General features: G+C 39.3%; 1 protein-coding gene and 1 non-coding gene across 2 annotated transcripts in view; one reads left to right on the top strand and one right to left on the bottom strand.

The window, feature by feature from the left end:
- Window positions 1-546: 546 nt before the first annotated feature.
- Trnas-gcu (transfer RNA serine (anticodon GCU)) lies at window positions 547-628 on the bottom strand. Its single transcript has one exon. It is a non-coding gene; the product is annotated as a tRNA-Ser (tRNA).
- Window positions 629-713: 85 nt separating this feature from the next.
- The window catches only part of Knl1 (kinetochore scaffold 1), a 68928-nt gene continuing 54742 nt past the window's right edge, over window positions 714-14899 (top strand). Inside the window, exons 1-5 of the mRNA XM_052725207.1 lie at window positions 714-1066; window positions 6787-6837; window positions 9235-9274; window positions 10260-10319; window positions 14134-14195. Of these exons, the coding sequence (XP_052581167.1) occupies window positions 6803-6837; window positions 9235-9274; window positions 10260-10319; window positions 14134-14195 (197 nt within the window). The 5' untranslated portion in view covers window positions 714-1066; window positions 6787-6802. The remainder of the gene's footprint in view (window positions 1067-6786; window positions 6838-9234; window positions 9275-10259; window positions 10320-14133; window positions 14196-14899) is intronic.

Genomic DNA, 14899 nt, shown 5'->3' on the forward strand with positions numbered 1-14899 from the left:
ACCTGAAAACTGTCTACCGCAGATTCAGACAAAGATTCTGTGAATGAGCATCTGTACATACTTAAGGGGGTAGCTGCTGCCGCATGCAGTTCATCTTGAGGATTTCAGTCAGTCATAAAATAAAGTTCTGGTTTCAAAAACTTAAAAACAACCACAACAATCCCCGAATAAGAGCCCTTTAAATAACTGAAACTTATCTCAGAGCAAGGTCACTTCATGTTCCAGATCATTACTGAACACGTGAGCTGTAGTTATATTTTCTGTGCTTTTTTTACTTTGTAAGAAATTAAATCCAGTACATTCTCTGATTCCTAGAAAACTTTTATTTGCCTTTTCTTCATCTGTGAGGTCATAACACTTCAAAAGCTGCTTTTCAAATATTTTCTTCCAATCCTAATACCGCAAAGAAAAACTCCTCCGTGCTGAGACTAACAGTGCTAGATAAAACCTAGTAGGGATTAAAACTCGGTGAAATATTCAATTATTCTCATCCTGTAAATTATAAATTCACGTTAGGTGGAAACCTTAAGAAAAAAAAGGTGCCTCCGACGAGGATGGGATTCGAACCCACGCGTGCAGAGCACAATGGATTAGCAGTCCATCGCCTTAACCACTCGGCCACCTCGTCCCAGAAGCTTAGTCCTTCCTGGCAGCTATAGGGAGTAGTAGTAGTGGGATGTGACGCAATATCATGGAGGTCGCCATTTTGTACGGAAGCCAACAGTCCGATTGTTGGCAAGAGCAGACAGTCGGAAGAAGATGGCCGTTCTCAGCACAAGAGCTCCATATTTGAGAGAGGTGAAGAAAATTCTGTAGAAGACGAGAAAAAGTTGAGGAAACTTAAGTTAGCGCAGAGGACAACAGAGAGGTTTAAAGACGTCTTAGGGGAGGGGCCGGCCTGAAGCCTCAGGGGCGGGGGCGTCGTGGCGTGCAGCAGTGCGCATGCGCACCACTCGGGCGGTTAGATTTGAATGCTTCTCAGAGACTGGCCGGACGTTGTGAAGTGACGTCCCCTTCCGAAGGAGCGCGCGGACCCCAAACAAGTGGAGCAGGCGGACTGTGGCGGGTAAGAGTCCTCCTTTTCCTTCTGGGCTCCCGAGAGGGCTTGGCTTTCGTCTGCGCGCGGACGGGCGGACGCGGGCTGGTGAGGGTCGCTCGGTCAGCCCGGCGGCCCCGGAAGGTCCGGGCCCCAGCGGTGAACGCGCGAGCCCCAGCGGCCCGCCCGCTCCCCCTCCGCCTGGACCGGCGCGTCTCGCTTCCCCTTTCCCGGCGCTGCTCCATCCCGACCCGGGGCCTCCCGCCGCTTCCTAGTGTGGGCGCGGCGCCCTGCCGGCCTCCGGGCTCGCCCCACCCGCCATCTTTCGTCAGGGCCCCGGGGTCTTGTCACCGCCTCTCTTCCTCCGAAGGTTCCCGGCCGCGGTGACTGGAAGGCAGGGAGGGAATCTTCAATTGTAGGTTCGTCTGAGCACAAGAATGGAGTTTCGGGTTTCTGCGGGTCCAACATTAATTAACTCGTTATCAGTGTGGCACAAATTGGATTATAAAACTCCCTTTCCATCATCGGGCTTGGATTTAAGCCCCCTTGAATGGGAAGAAAAATTTTGCCCACTGGAATTTTAAAAATGTATTAGACGTTGTGCTTTGAATAAGGATGGCCACCCTAGGATCCTATATTTGAATGTCTAGTCACCAGAAAGTGACACTATTGGAAAGGATTAGAAGAATTAGGAGGTGTGGCCTTGTTGTCGGAGGTGTGTCAGTGGGGATGGGCTTTCATGCCAAGCCTAGGCTCTCTGCTGCTGCCTGTGGAAGCTCTCAGCTACTCCTCCAGCACCGTGCCTACTGCCCTGTTCCCACCATGATGATAAGTCTCTGAAACTGTAAGTCAGCCCTCAGTTAATGCTTTCTTCTATAAGAGTTGCTGTGGTCATGGTGTCTCTTCACAGCAATAGATCAGTGACTAAGACAGAATAACAGAGATAAATAAAGGCTGTGGCTAAAAACCGAAGCAGCAGTTTATTCTAGACACCAAAGGTTGAAGTTAGTTTGCGCTTCAGTTAAATGGTTCAGTTGAGTTTCTTCTATGTCTTATAGTTCGTTATATTATGGTAAAATAGACTTCATGGAGATGGCATTTCATTGTTTGGCTAAATTGTTGAGGGATGATTTATAGATATGAAAGGAGACTATATTGTAAGATTTTGGTCATTAAAGGTTAGGTTCAAGCAATGTACTTCCTGACTGTGTGAATGGCTGGAAAGCTTTACAAGATGATAAACATATGTAAATGGAATAACAAATGTTGGAATGGTGATATACATGATGTGTTTGATGTTAAGAGAACAAGAGAAGATACTGACTCTAGATACTGGATGGGATGAGCCTTTCCAATAGAATTTTCTGTGATAATGGTAATATTTTATATGTGCACTGTCCAACATGGATCCATTAGCAACCATGTTTTGAGCATTTAAAGTGTAGTTATGGTTACAAAGAAATGCAGCTATGGTTACCAAAAAAAACCCCTGAATTTTAACTTGTTTTAATTTCAGTGTAGATAACTATTGTATTTGACAGCATAGATCTAGAATCTATCAATGAAGACTGTGGAAAATATTTACTATAGATTTTGGTTGTATAAGTTCAGGAGTGGACAAAGAGCCAGATAGTATTTTAGGCTTTGCTGGCTGTAGTTCACTGTGTTGTTCTCTGCCACATAATGTTTTGTTGTTGTTGTTGTTTATTTTCTTCAATTAAAAAAAATCCTCAAAGACTGTTTTGGCCTAGTGTGAATACTTTGCAGACTCCTGGATTATTTAGACAAGTGATTCTTAAACTTTTTGGTTCAATCAGTCCAAAAGAAATACTTAACAGTTCCATTTATTATATAACTAGGTTCAATAAACTTAATGACTATGTCTTAACAACTTAGTGGCCATTTGATAAATATAAGTTGAAGATAAAGGTAATATGCTTTTTTCTTAATTAGTCAAATTACTAATTAAATAAGTTTGTCTCTTGAACATTGCACCACTTTGATTAAAACAAACAAAAACTCATTAGCTTTTATTCATACCAGTTGCTAAAACTGTTCACAATGATATATTGTTATAATCGACAGTGATGTAGCTGGGTACTATTTTGAATTAGTCGTTCACACAGTACCTGATAGTTTTCAAGAATGGCTGTTTAAAAAACAAATAATATCCAAACACCTCTAAGTATAAGTATATCCCTAAATGCCAAATGCAGTTTTGAAACCAATCGATACTCAGTATGAATGTAATCAAAAAGCATTTTATAAGTAAGGTTATTGTAATGGTCTAAGAGCTTGGCTTGTTTCTGTTAAAGGGTTTCTGTTGTGGGTTATGTAATAAAATACACATTTAATAGAATTAGAGACTTCCAGTAAGCACTCCATACACACCCCCTTTTGGTTTTTCCAAGTTCTAGTAAGTTTTGAATCTCATTAGTTAAATGCTAAGTAGTCCACAAGCTGGAGAAGAATGATTCTCAAAGACTTAAACAACAGTGTTTAAGTTACCTTAGGTTAATATTTCCTAGTATTTTTTTTAAGTCTGTTTTAAGTACGGAATTTGAAACTATTCCTATAGAGCAATGGTTCTCAACCTTCCTAATGCTGCGACCCTTTAATACACTTCCTCATGTTATGGTGACCCGCCAACCATAAAATTATTTTCGTTGTATTTGGGTGAGGTGGCACACACCTTTAATTTCATCACTCAGGAGGCAGAGGCAGGTTTGAGGCAATCCTGGACTACAGAGCTAGTTCTAGGACAGCCAGGGTTACACAGGGAAACCCTGTCTCAAAAACCAAAAAAAAAAAAAAGTGTTTTATCGCTACTTCATAACTGTAATTTTGCTACTATTTTTTTTTTTTTTTTTTTGTTTTTCGAGACAGGGTTTCTCTGTGTAGCTTTGCGCCTCTCCTGGAACTCACTTGGTAGCCCAGGCTGGCCTCGAACTCACAGAGATCCGCCTGGCTCTGCCTCCTGAGTGCTGGGATTAAAGGCGTGCGCCACCACCGCCCGGCTGCATTGGTGTTTTTGCCTACATGTGTGTCTGTGTGATTGTGTTGGATCCACTGAAACTGGAGTTACAGACAGTTGTGTGCTGCCTTGTGGGTGCTGGGGATTGAATTCCAGCAAACCCTCTGGAAGAGCAGCAGTGCTTTCAACCACTGAACCATCTCTCCAGCGCCTGGATTCAGTTTTCTGAATCTAGTCTCCACAGACACTAGACACAAAGGTGGTGCACTGATAAAAATAAATGCAAACAAAACACTCATATACATTACATGTAATAAATATATATAATTAAAAATTACATATTTATATATTTAAAACCAGCCAAGCCAGTTGTATTTGTCCTTTACTTTAATCTCAGCACTCAGGAGGCAGAGGCAGAAAGAAAACCATGAGGTTGAGGCCAGCATGGTCCTAAGTGAGTTCCAGGCCAGGTAGGACTACATAGTGAGACTATCTTAAAAACAAAAAACAAATAAACAACAAAACCCAAACCCACATACTTATTTCAGGCTTAAAATGAATCACTGTTCCCTAAATTTAGCTTTTATTATATATAAACAATGTGTGAAATAAGATATTGTCTTTTAGGTTTCTTTTTGTCTTTATTGCTAAAAGTAAGAACATTTACTATTAGTAGTTCATGTATATGGTATTAATTTAATGTTAATGGTAGAAATGCTAATACTAGTTATCAAATTTTGTAGCTATTATTTTTAAACCCGACATGACACCTGGAAGTAAGTTTCTAGTTAATGCATTCAGTGAAAGCAACGTGTATGTATTTATTTATCTTGTGTATGTGTATCCATCACACCCATGACACATGTGGAGGTCAGAGGCTAACTTAGTGGGAGTCGGTTCTGGTTCTTTCCTTCTGTCATGTGGGTTACAGGGATTGATCTCAGGTAGCTATCTTAGTGACAAGTGCCTTTACATGCTGAGCTGCCTCAATGGCCCTTAACTTCTTATTTCATGTCCTTTCCAGGGTTAATACTCACTGAGTAGAATTCGAATTGAATAGTCAACTGTAGCATGTAAAATAGCAATACTGCTGGGTCTAGTAGTGCTTTCCTGTAATCAAGGTTACTTGGTAGACTGAGACAGGAGGATCAAAAGTTCAAGACAAGTCTTGGTACAGAGTGAGTTCAAGGCCACCTGGCAACTTAGAGAATGTGAGTTGTGTTGCCATCCTTTTTTCAAGGAAAATTGAAAATCTAATTATTGTATAAAATCTTGAGATTTTTTGCAATTTAGGCAATAAAATTAAAAAATTGAGTATCATGTATATGATAAAGGTTATGTGTGGTTGGCACATGCCTTTCATCCTAGTACCTGTAGCAATCTCCCTTGCCTCTATCTCCTGGGTGCTAGGATTACAGGATACCCAGCATAGTTTAATTTTCTTAAGATAAATTCACCATTTAAGATATCTAGTTGAGGGGCTGGGGATTTAGCTTAGTGGTAGAGCGCTTGCCTAGCACGCGCAAGGCCCTGGGTTCGATCCTCAGCTCAAAAAAAAAAAAAGATATCTAGTTGAACCAGCGGTGGTGGCACACACCTTTAATCCCAGCACTCCAGAGGCAGAGCCAGGCGGATCTCTATGAGTTCGAGGCCAGCCTGGTCTACAGAGTGAGATCCAGGACAGCCATAAAAAACTACACAGAGAAACCCTGTCCCGAAAAAAAATAAATAAATTAAAAAAAAAAAAAACCCAAACAAACCAAAAAAGATATCTAGTTGACTTCCGTTTAGGGATTGAATTATTATGCGGTTAAGTGTTATATATTATTTATTATGCAAACTAGACCAGATTTTTATTGGAAACTCCATATCATCACACTCAGAGTTAGTCTACAGGTTTTATCTTATTTACTTACTTATTTATTTATTTATTTATTTATATTTATTTATTTTTGTGAGACGTGTGGAGGGAGGAAGAATGGCTTATAGCCAAGGCTGGCCTGGAACTTGATATATATATATAGATAGATAGATAGATAGATAGATAGATAGATAGATAGATAGATAGATAGATATAGATAGATAGAGAGAGAGAGAGAGAGAGAGAGAGAGCGCGAGCGCAAGCGCGAGCACGTCACTTTGGGGGTGGGGACTGGGGAGATGGCTCAGTGGGTAAAGCATGTGCTTTGCAAGCATGAGGACCTGGGTTCAAATCCCCAGGACCCACATAAAGGCTGTATGTGCCAATAACCTAGCACTGGGTGATGGAGACAGACAGAGCCTGGAGCCCTATGGCCAGCCAACCTAGCCCAAATGACACCCGTCATCCTCCTCTGTATTATACAAGTACATACATACACACGCAACCACACACACATGAAAAGAATAAATAACAACAACAAAAAAGGTGTGTGTGGCAACTACTCCTGGAGTACTAGCACTGTGTTATAATTCTAGGCCAACCTGAGCAAAACTTTGAACCTAAAAAGAACCTGCCAGAAAGTCATGCTGGGAAGCCAGATGTAAAGTGGAGGCAAAGTCCCTGCCTTTTTCCCTGTGCCACAGCACAAAGCAAAAAAAAAAAAAGGGGGGGGGAGTATAACAGTACTTAAACTGTCCTACATCCCTTATGTTTTAGAACTCACAATGTGGTTTTTGCTTCTTATTTTTGGTATTTACAAAATAACTCTATAAAGTCTCACCCATGCTCCTAATCTCCCATAGATTATCATTTTTATCATCTTTCTTACTTGTTAATACTATGTATTTTTTACAGAAAAAAGTTGTCAAAAATGGATGGGATGTCTTCAGAGGCTAATGAAGAGAAGTAAGTTCATTCAGTGCTGCTCAAATATTTTCCATAAGAAAGATTCTTTTCAAACTAGTTAAGAACTATTAGTGACATCTGAAATTGTTTTCTATTTTGTTTCAAGTAAAAGAAGTCAGTGTTATAAAGTGACAGCCCTTCTGCCATATCTTTGTAAAAGTTCACTTAGAGTAAGAACTGAGGACTTGGCCGGCGGTGGTAGCACACGCCTTTAATCCCAGCACTCGGGAGGCAGAGGCAGGAGGATCTCTGTGAATTCGAGGCCAGCCTGGTCTACAAAGCGAGTTCCAGGAAAGGCACCAAGCTGCACAGAGAAACCCTGTCTCAAAAAACAAAACAAAAACAAAAAAAAAACCCCGAAACTGAGGACCTGAAGGACTAGCATAGGTACCACTTTTCATCTCATTAAGGCCTTAGGAGGTGAAATGATTTCTCCAAAATTAGCATCATAAACTAGTGATCTGTTTGCCACTTAAAAATAATGTTTTTTGAGATAATTTCATTATGAAGTTCTTGGTTGGCCTGAAACTTGACCAGGCTAACTTAGAATTCATAGAGAAGTACCACTTTCAGAGTACTAGGATTAAAGGCATGTGCCACCACACATGTCCCTATTTTTTTTTTTTATTTGTTTGTTTGTTCTTTTAAGACAGAGTTTCTCTTTATAGCCCTGACTGTCCTGGAACTTGCTCTGTATAGACCAGGGTGGCCTGGAACTCAGAGATCCGTCTGCCCCTGCCTCCCAAGTGCTGGGATTAAAAGCATTGGCCACAACTACCCAGCTCTTAGTTTTAATTTATACATGCTTAATTTTTCAGTTAATTGCCCAAATTGCAAAAGTCTCAAGATTTCATACAATAATTAGATTTTCAGTTTTTCTTTAAAAACCAAGTGTGGCACCAAAAACTCACATTCTTCCTTGGAACAGCTAGCTGGTAGAACATAATGCCTGTGATCTTTAGACTAGTTAAGAATTCTCTAGATCATTTGAGTCTCTAAACTGTCTTTTTTTTTTTTTTACACCTCACCGTTATCTATTTGGCTAGGAGGCATTTGGGAGTTTAAAAACCCAGTCAAAAAATCATACCATAGTACCCAGTTAGTATCTGGTGACTTAGAGATTGTTTATTTTAATAATTGTACCTCTGTAGATATGATAAATTATGTGGTACTGATTATGGGAGTTTTGTTTGTTTTTTGTTTTTTGAGACAGTTCTTGGCTGTCCTGGAACTTACTCTGTAGACCAGGCTAGCCTCAAACTAAGAGACCCTGCCTGCCTCTGCCTCCGAAGTGCTGGGATTAAAGGCCACCACCCAGCCAAGAGATAGTCTTATAGAACATGATTTTTTTTTTTGTTGTTGTTGTTTTTGTTTTGTTTTTTTTTTTTGAGACAGGGTTCTTCTGTACCAGCCCTGGCTGTCCTGGAACTTGCTTTGTAAGACCAGGCTGGCCTGGATTCACAGAGATACACCTATCTCTGCTGCTTCCAGGTGCTAGGATTAAAGGTGTGTACTACCACACTCAGTCATTGTTTGAATAGTTATTTAATCTAGGCATAAGAAGCTTCAGCATGCTAAACATATGCTTTACCACTAAACTACACTCCCAGCCTCTTCCTCTCACCCCCTACCCCTTTGGTACTGGAAGTTGAATTTAGGATTTCATGCATGCCAGACAAGCGTTCCACCACTAAGCTATAGCCCCAGACTTTTACATTTTGCTTTGAGACAGTGTCTCATAAAATTGCCCATACTGGCCTTGAACCTACTTGGTATCCAGGGCAGGTCCCAAATTTGTGATTCTTCTCTTCAGCTGACCACAGTGGGCCTTTAAAACATTGAATGCTTGGGGCTAAGAGCACTGACTACTCTTCCAGAGAACCAGGTTCAATTCTCAGCACCCACACAGCAGCTAACAACTGTCTATAACTCCAAGATCTGACACCCTCACACAGGTATGCAGGCAAACACCGATACACATAAAATTAAAAAAATTAAAAACAAAAAACTAAAAAAAAAACCATTAAATTCTTCTTCTTTTTTTTTTTTCTTTTTAGACAAGGTTTCTCTATGTAGCCCTGGCTGTCCTGGAACTTGCTTTGTGGACCAGGCTAGCCTCAAACTCACAGAGATCCTTCTGCCTCTGCCTTCTGAGTGCTGGAATTAAAGGTGTGTGTCCAGCTAAAGAAAGTTCCCCCCACCACCCAATTCTCTGTGCAACAGCCCTAGCTGCCCTGGAACTCATTTTGTAAACCAGGCTGGCTTCGAACTCACAGAGATAAAACATTGAAGTCTTATACTGTAACATATAAGGGATGAGGTATGAGGTGATGATAGCTTTTACAAATTCAGTTGTTAATCTACATATACATAATTTTCCCTTTTTTTTCTTTTTAGTGACAATATTCAGAAGCCTGTTAGAAGACGGCATTCCTCAGTAAGAAATATTTTTATTTAAATTAATGCTGTTATTTTTACTGAATACAAGTATAGTAATATTGATTGTGTCTTTACTTTGGCATCCCAACTAGCTTCTTATTGCTTTATGAATAAAGATTCAGATAGTTAATCTTGTTATACAGTTCAGTAAATATGCTAAAATTCATGTCTTTGCACTTTTAAATAATTTAATAAACTTTTATTAGCATATTTTACATCATTATGATATTTTCAAATGTGTTTAATACATTTTATCCTATGTAAATTATACTTCATTATTGTAAATGCTTAAAATGTATAATATTTTTCTCTTAAAAAATATATTTAACCTGGCATTCAAACTATTATAAGCCACAAGTTCACCCACATTGATTTACATATTAAATTCATGTTATATTATGAAACTCAAAAAATAAAACAGTATAGGGTGCTTATATGCAAAATTTACCCATGAGAAATTCTAGCATAATCCTGCTAAGATTTTCTTTCTTTTTTTCTATTTTGACTGCTTTTGAGTAGGTTTTGCTAACAGGCATAATTTATATGATTATCTCTTGATTGCTATGATATATCTAGCTCTCCTTATTTTCATGTTTAAGTTCTATGTGAAGAGTTTTATGTATTTCCTCAAGATAGGAAAACAAGACTTAGAACTGAATTGAGTTAGTGTGATTATCCTATTAGGGCATGCCCTCATTCCTGAACTGAACATTAGGAACAAAGAAATTTCAGACTGTTGGATGGTCTCATTAACCTTGAGTTAGTGTGGAGCTTTACCTAGACCACTTGAGGTGATTTTGTGCAAAAGAATTTGGAAGAATGGGCCAGGAGAATGCATATTAAATCAGCCACATAACACTGAACAATATGACTTTGAGGAATTTCAGGGATTTTATTGGAAATTTTAGTTTTCTACTCATATAACTTAAATTGACTAGGAGCTATGTTAGATTTTCATGACTAATTCTAATTATTGCCTCTAGATTTTGAAACCCCCAAGGAGTCCTCTTCAGGACCTCAAATGTGGAAATGAGACAGTTCAGGTAAGTCTCTAGTGCAGATGCTTTGGAATTTCAGTGATTTTGTTTTGTGGAGGGACTTGGTTTGTTGAGATTAGGTTTCATTTACATAGTCCAGAGTGACTCTGACCTTGTGGCAATTCTGCTTGTGCTTCCCAAGTGCTAGGATTATAGATATCTATCATCATGTCTGGCTTCAGTGACCATCATGAATTTTATTAGCTATGTGAAGAGACAATACCATAAATGATTCTCATTTAAATGTGTACAAGTAAGTATCTCATTGCTTCCATGTTACTGTTCAAATACTTTTGTGATGTTTTTCTGTTGGCTTAGCAGCTGCACATAAATCTATTGATATTTTAATTATCATCTGCCTCTCCATAGCCACTCAGCACCCCTCTGACTGCAGCTTGGTGGGGCTTCTGGTCCCATTGGCTTTGAATTAAGTCTCTATTGTTCTGTTTATCAGTGAGACTCAGAAGTCAAAGGATGGGGTGAAAACCTACTAGCTCAGAGAGGCTGTGTAGCAACTAGCTGACTTTGCTTTTTGGCTAGAGATACCACAAGAGACATGTCTCTTCCCTTGTCCCAGAACTGAGAGAGCTCAAACTCTAGTCCCCACCCTTTCCTTCCTGTGTGCCTTCTCTATCCAAATTGCTGGCTTCTCTATGGCCAATTCCCATTAATTAGTCATTGGCTCCGCCCCCAATTCAAGGTATAACTTTATTGGGCAGTCTTGGGAGTATCAGGGTGTGATCCGATCAAAATATGCCATAACACTTTTGGGCTTGAGCTGTAACTCAGTGGTGGAATGCTTACGCACTGTGCATGAGGCCCTGTGGCAGTATTAAAATCCAAATTCTTGAATAAGCTGGCATTTATATTTTTAAAACTCTTATTTGTTGATAATAATTTAACCCCTGCTGGGATTAAAATAGGGAATGATATTGATTTCTTACCTTAACACGGGAACTAGTATAAGCCTTTACATGTTGAGACATCTCTCTAGTCTACCTGTCTAGCTTTTTTTTTTTTTTTTGATTTTTTGAGACAGGGTTTCTCTGTGTAGCTTTGCGCCTCTCCTGGAATTCACTTGGTAGCCCAGGCTGGCCTTGAACTCACAGAGATCCGCCTGGCTCTGCCTCCCGAGTGCTGGGATTAAAGGCGTGCGCCACCACCGCCCGGCCTGTCTAGCTTTTTACATGGAGTTAGGGATTGGAAATCCAGTCCTCTCACTTATATGGCAAGCACTTTTTCTACTGTCTGTCATGCCTACTGTATCTGATTAGACCTTTGACAATATAGATTGCTTAATATAGATGGCATACTATTCTTGGTTGTTTTTAATTTATGTTTATATATGAATGCCTGCATATCAGTATGTATTCCTTGGTTATGTCTAGAGCCCACAGAATCCAGAAGAGATAGTCAGATCCCCTGGACCTAGAATTACAGCTAGTTGTGAACTGCCCAATTTGGGTGCTGGGAACCAAACCTAAATTCTTTTAAAGAGCTGTACATATTCTTAACTACTGAGCCATCTCTCCAGCCCCCTTAAAGAGATACATAGTAAGCTGGGTAGTGGTGGCCCAGGCTTTAATCCCAGCACTCTGGAATGGATATCTGAGTTTGAGGCCAATCTGGTCTACATAGCGAGTTCCATCTAGAACATCCAGGACTGCACAGAGAAACAAAAAAAACAAACAAACAAAAAAAGAGATAATACATCGTCACGGCAACACTACTCACAGTAGTCAAGAGGTAGGAAATCTAAATGTCTATCCATTTTGTTTAAATAAACAAAATGTGGTTTTCTATATAGTGCAATTCAGTATTAGAAGTCTGACATATACTACAACATGCAAGAATCTTGAAGCGCTAACTGAAAAAAAAATTCAAAAAGATAAGCTCTACTTGTTACCACTTATATGAGATATATAGTTAAATTGATAGAGACCAAAATAGAATTATGGTTGACAAGGATTTGGAGGGAGGATCTCAAAGTGTATTTTTTTGTTTGTTTTAATTTTGTGTGTCTTAGGTACCCATGAGTGCAAGTGCCCATAGAGGTCACAGAGGCATCAGATTCCCCACTTAACCAGCTAGAGTTGCAGGTGGTTGGGAACCTCCTAACATGGAAAATGAACTTTGATTCTCTGCAAGAGCTGTATGTGCTCTTAACCATTAAGCCTTCTTTCTAGTCCCAACAAGTACAGTTTGATTCTGTAAGATGAAGATCTAGAGAGTGGTAATACAGCAAGATGTTTTTTTTTTTTTTTTTTTTTTTTTTTTTTTTTTTTTTGGTTTTTCGAGACAGGGTTTCTCTGTGTAGCTTTGCGCCTTTTCCTGGAACTCACTTGGTAGCCCAGGCTGGCCTCGAACTCACAGAGATCCACCTGGCTCTGCCTCCCGAGTGCTGGGATTAAAGGCGTGCGCCACCACCGCCCGGCACAGCAAGATGTTTTTAATAACACTATTGAACTGTACACTTAAAAGTGTTAAGATGAGGGTGGTTAAGAGCACTTATTGCTCTTACAGAAGACCCAGACTCAGTTCCAGTTGGTGGCTTATACTACCTGTAACTTTAGTTCCAGAGGATCTGACACTCTCTTCTGACTTCCATGGCACCTATATGTATGTGATGCACATAAACTCACATGGACACAAATATACACATCAATTTTTAAAAAATGATAAAGAGCTGGGTGGTGACATATGCCTTTAATCCCAGCACTCAGGAGGCAAACACAGGTAGATCTCTAAGTTTGAGGTCAGCCTGGTCTACAGAGTAAGTTCCAGGACACATAAGACTACACAGAGAAAGCCTGTCTCAATAAAACAAAACGAAACAAAAAAAGGTAAAGATGATAAATTTAATTTGTTTTTTTTTTACCACTAACAAAAAAGTGTAAGTACTTGTCAAGGCAGAATGGTTAAGATGATAAATTATTTGTAGCTCAGCATGATGGCACAGGCCTGTAATTTAGCACTGGGAAGATGAAGTTTCAAGTTCACTCTTGGATGGGTTACATAGCAAATTTGAATGCAACCTGGGCTACAGAATACCATGTCTAAAATAACTATAACAGTTACAAAAGATAGTAACTTATATGTATTTTACTACAGTGAAAACGGTTTTTTAGATGGGTATGGTACTTCATGCCTTTAATCCCAGAACTCAGGCGGCAGAGGCAGGCTGATTTCTGAGTTCTAGGACAGCCTGGTCTACATAGAGAGTTCCAGGCTCATCATAGCTGCATAGTAAGACCTTGTATAAAAAAAACAAACAATAAGTTTGTTTTTAATTTTAGAAGAACATTGTAATAAGGTATAGTTGGCCACAGAGCTCCTGTTTTGTGCTCAGTCTTTCTTGTTATATATTGCTTGTGTCAGTATGCTTATTTTATACTTGATTTAGTCAAAAGGCCCAAAAGCAATAATAATATGCTTCTTTTAACTCTTACTGAAAATCATTCTCAAGCTAGGAGTGGTGGTATACACCTTTTATCCTAGCAGTCAGAAAGCTGCAGCACAGGGTCATGAATTTGAGATCAACATGGATTATATATTGAGACCTTGTCTCAAAACAAACAAAGCAACAATAAAAGAAAATCATATTCACATGAGGCCATAGGTTCATCCTTAGAACTGCCCTCCCCCCAAAAAAGTATATGGAAAATCTTGTTTATGTTCACTAAGTGCTTCTATATTGGGCTATTTGGAGGAATTTTATATCATTAATTCAAAATAGGACTGGATCCCTGCTTCTAATCGTATGAGACCTAATTCACAGTGATTTTTATTAAGAATTGTATCCTATATTCTTTTCTCTTAGGAATCTAATGCTCCAAGAACTAGAAAAAGCTCTCGCCGAGTCAGCTTTGCAGATACTATAAAGTAAGTTAAAAGGAAAGTTAAGGAAAATGTTACAGGTAATGCTTTTCTTTGTGTCAAATCAAATATGTTGGTGGTAATTTATTTGGGTAAACTTGTTTTGCATAAATAAACATTAAGAATAGTTATTTTGTGTGCATGAGTGTGTGTCATTTCAGGTATCTTCCTCTTCACCTTACTTTTTGAGACAGTGTCTCTCTCTGAACATAAAACTCTGGGACTTAGCTAGACTTGCTGACTAATGCGTCCCAGGGATCCTCCTCTCTCTACCTCGACAGTGGTGAGAGATTTATTATGTCTATGCTGGGAATCCAAACTCAAGTCCTCATGTTCATATAGCAAGCCCTTTACTGATTTATGGACTCAGCACCAGAGAATTATTTTATTTTGAAAAATGCCTTTTACTTAAAAATTTTTATTAGTGTTTGCATATATCATACATATATCATATGTATCTGTGAGTGCAAATTAATGGATGCCCTGGCATGTGTATAGAGGTCAGGGGATAACTTTTGGCAGTTTTCTCTTTCTACTGTGGGTTTTAGGGATTGAACTCAGGTTGTTAGCTTGGATATCAAGTACTTTTATCTACTGAGACATCTTGCTGGCACATTTTTTTTTTTATTCTTTAAAAAAATGTATTTATGGGGCTGGGAGATGGCTCAACAGTTACGAGCACTGGCTGCTCTTCCAGAGGAGCTGGGTTT

The sequence above is a fragment of the Peromyscus californicus genome, unplaced genomic scaffold, assembly GCF_007827085.1.
Source record: "Peromyscus californicus insignis strain IS unplaced genomic scaffold, ASM782708v3 Scaffold_7__1_contigs__length_154581171, whole genome shotgun sequence".
NCBI lineage: Eukaryota > Metazoa > Chordata > Mammalia > Rodentia > Cricetidae > Peromyscus > Peromyscus californicus.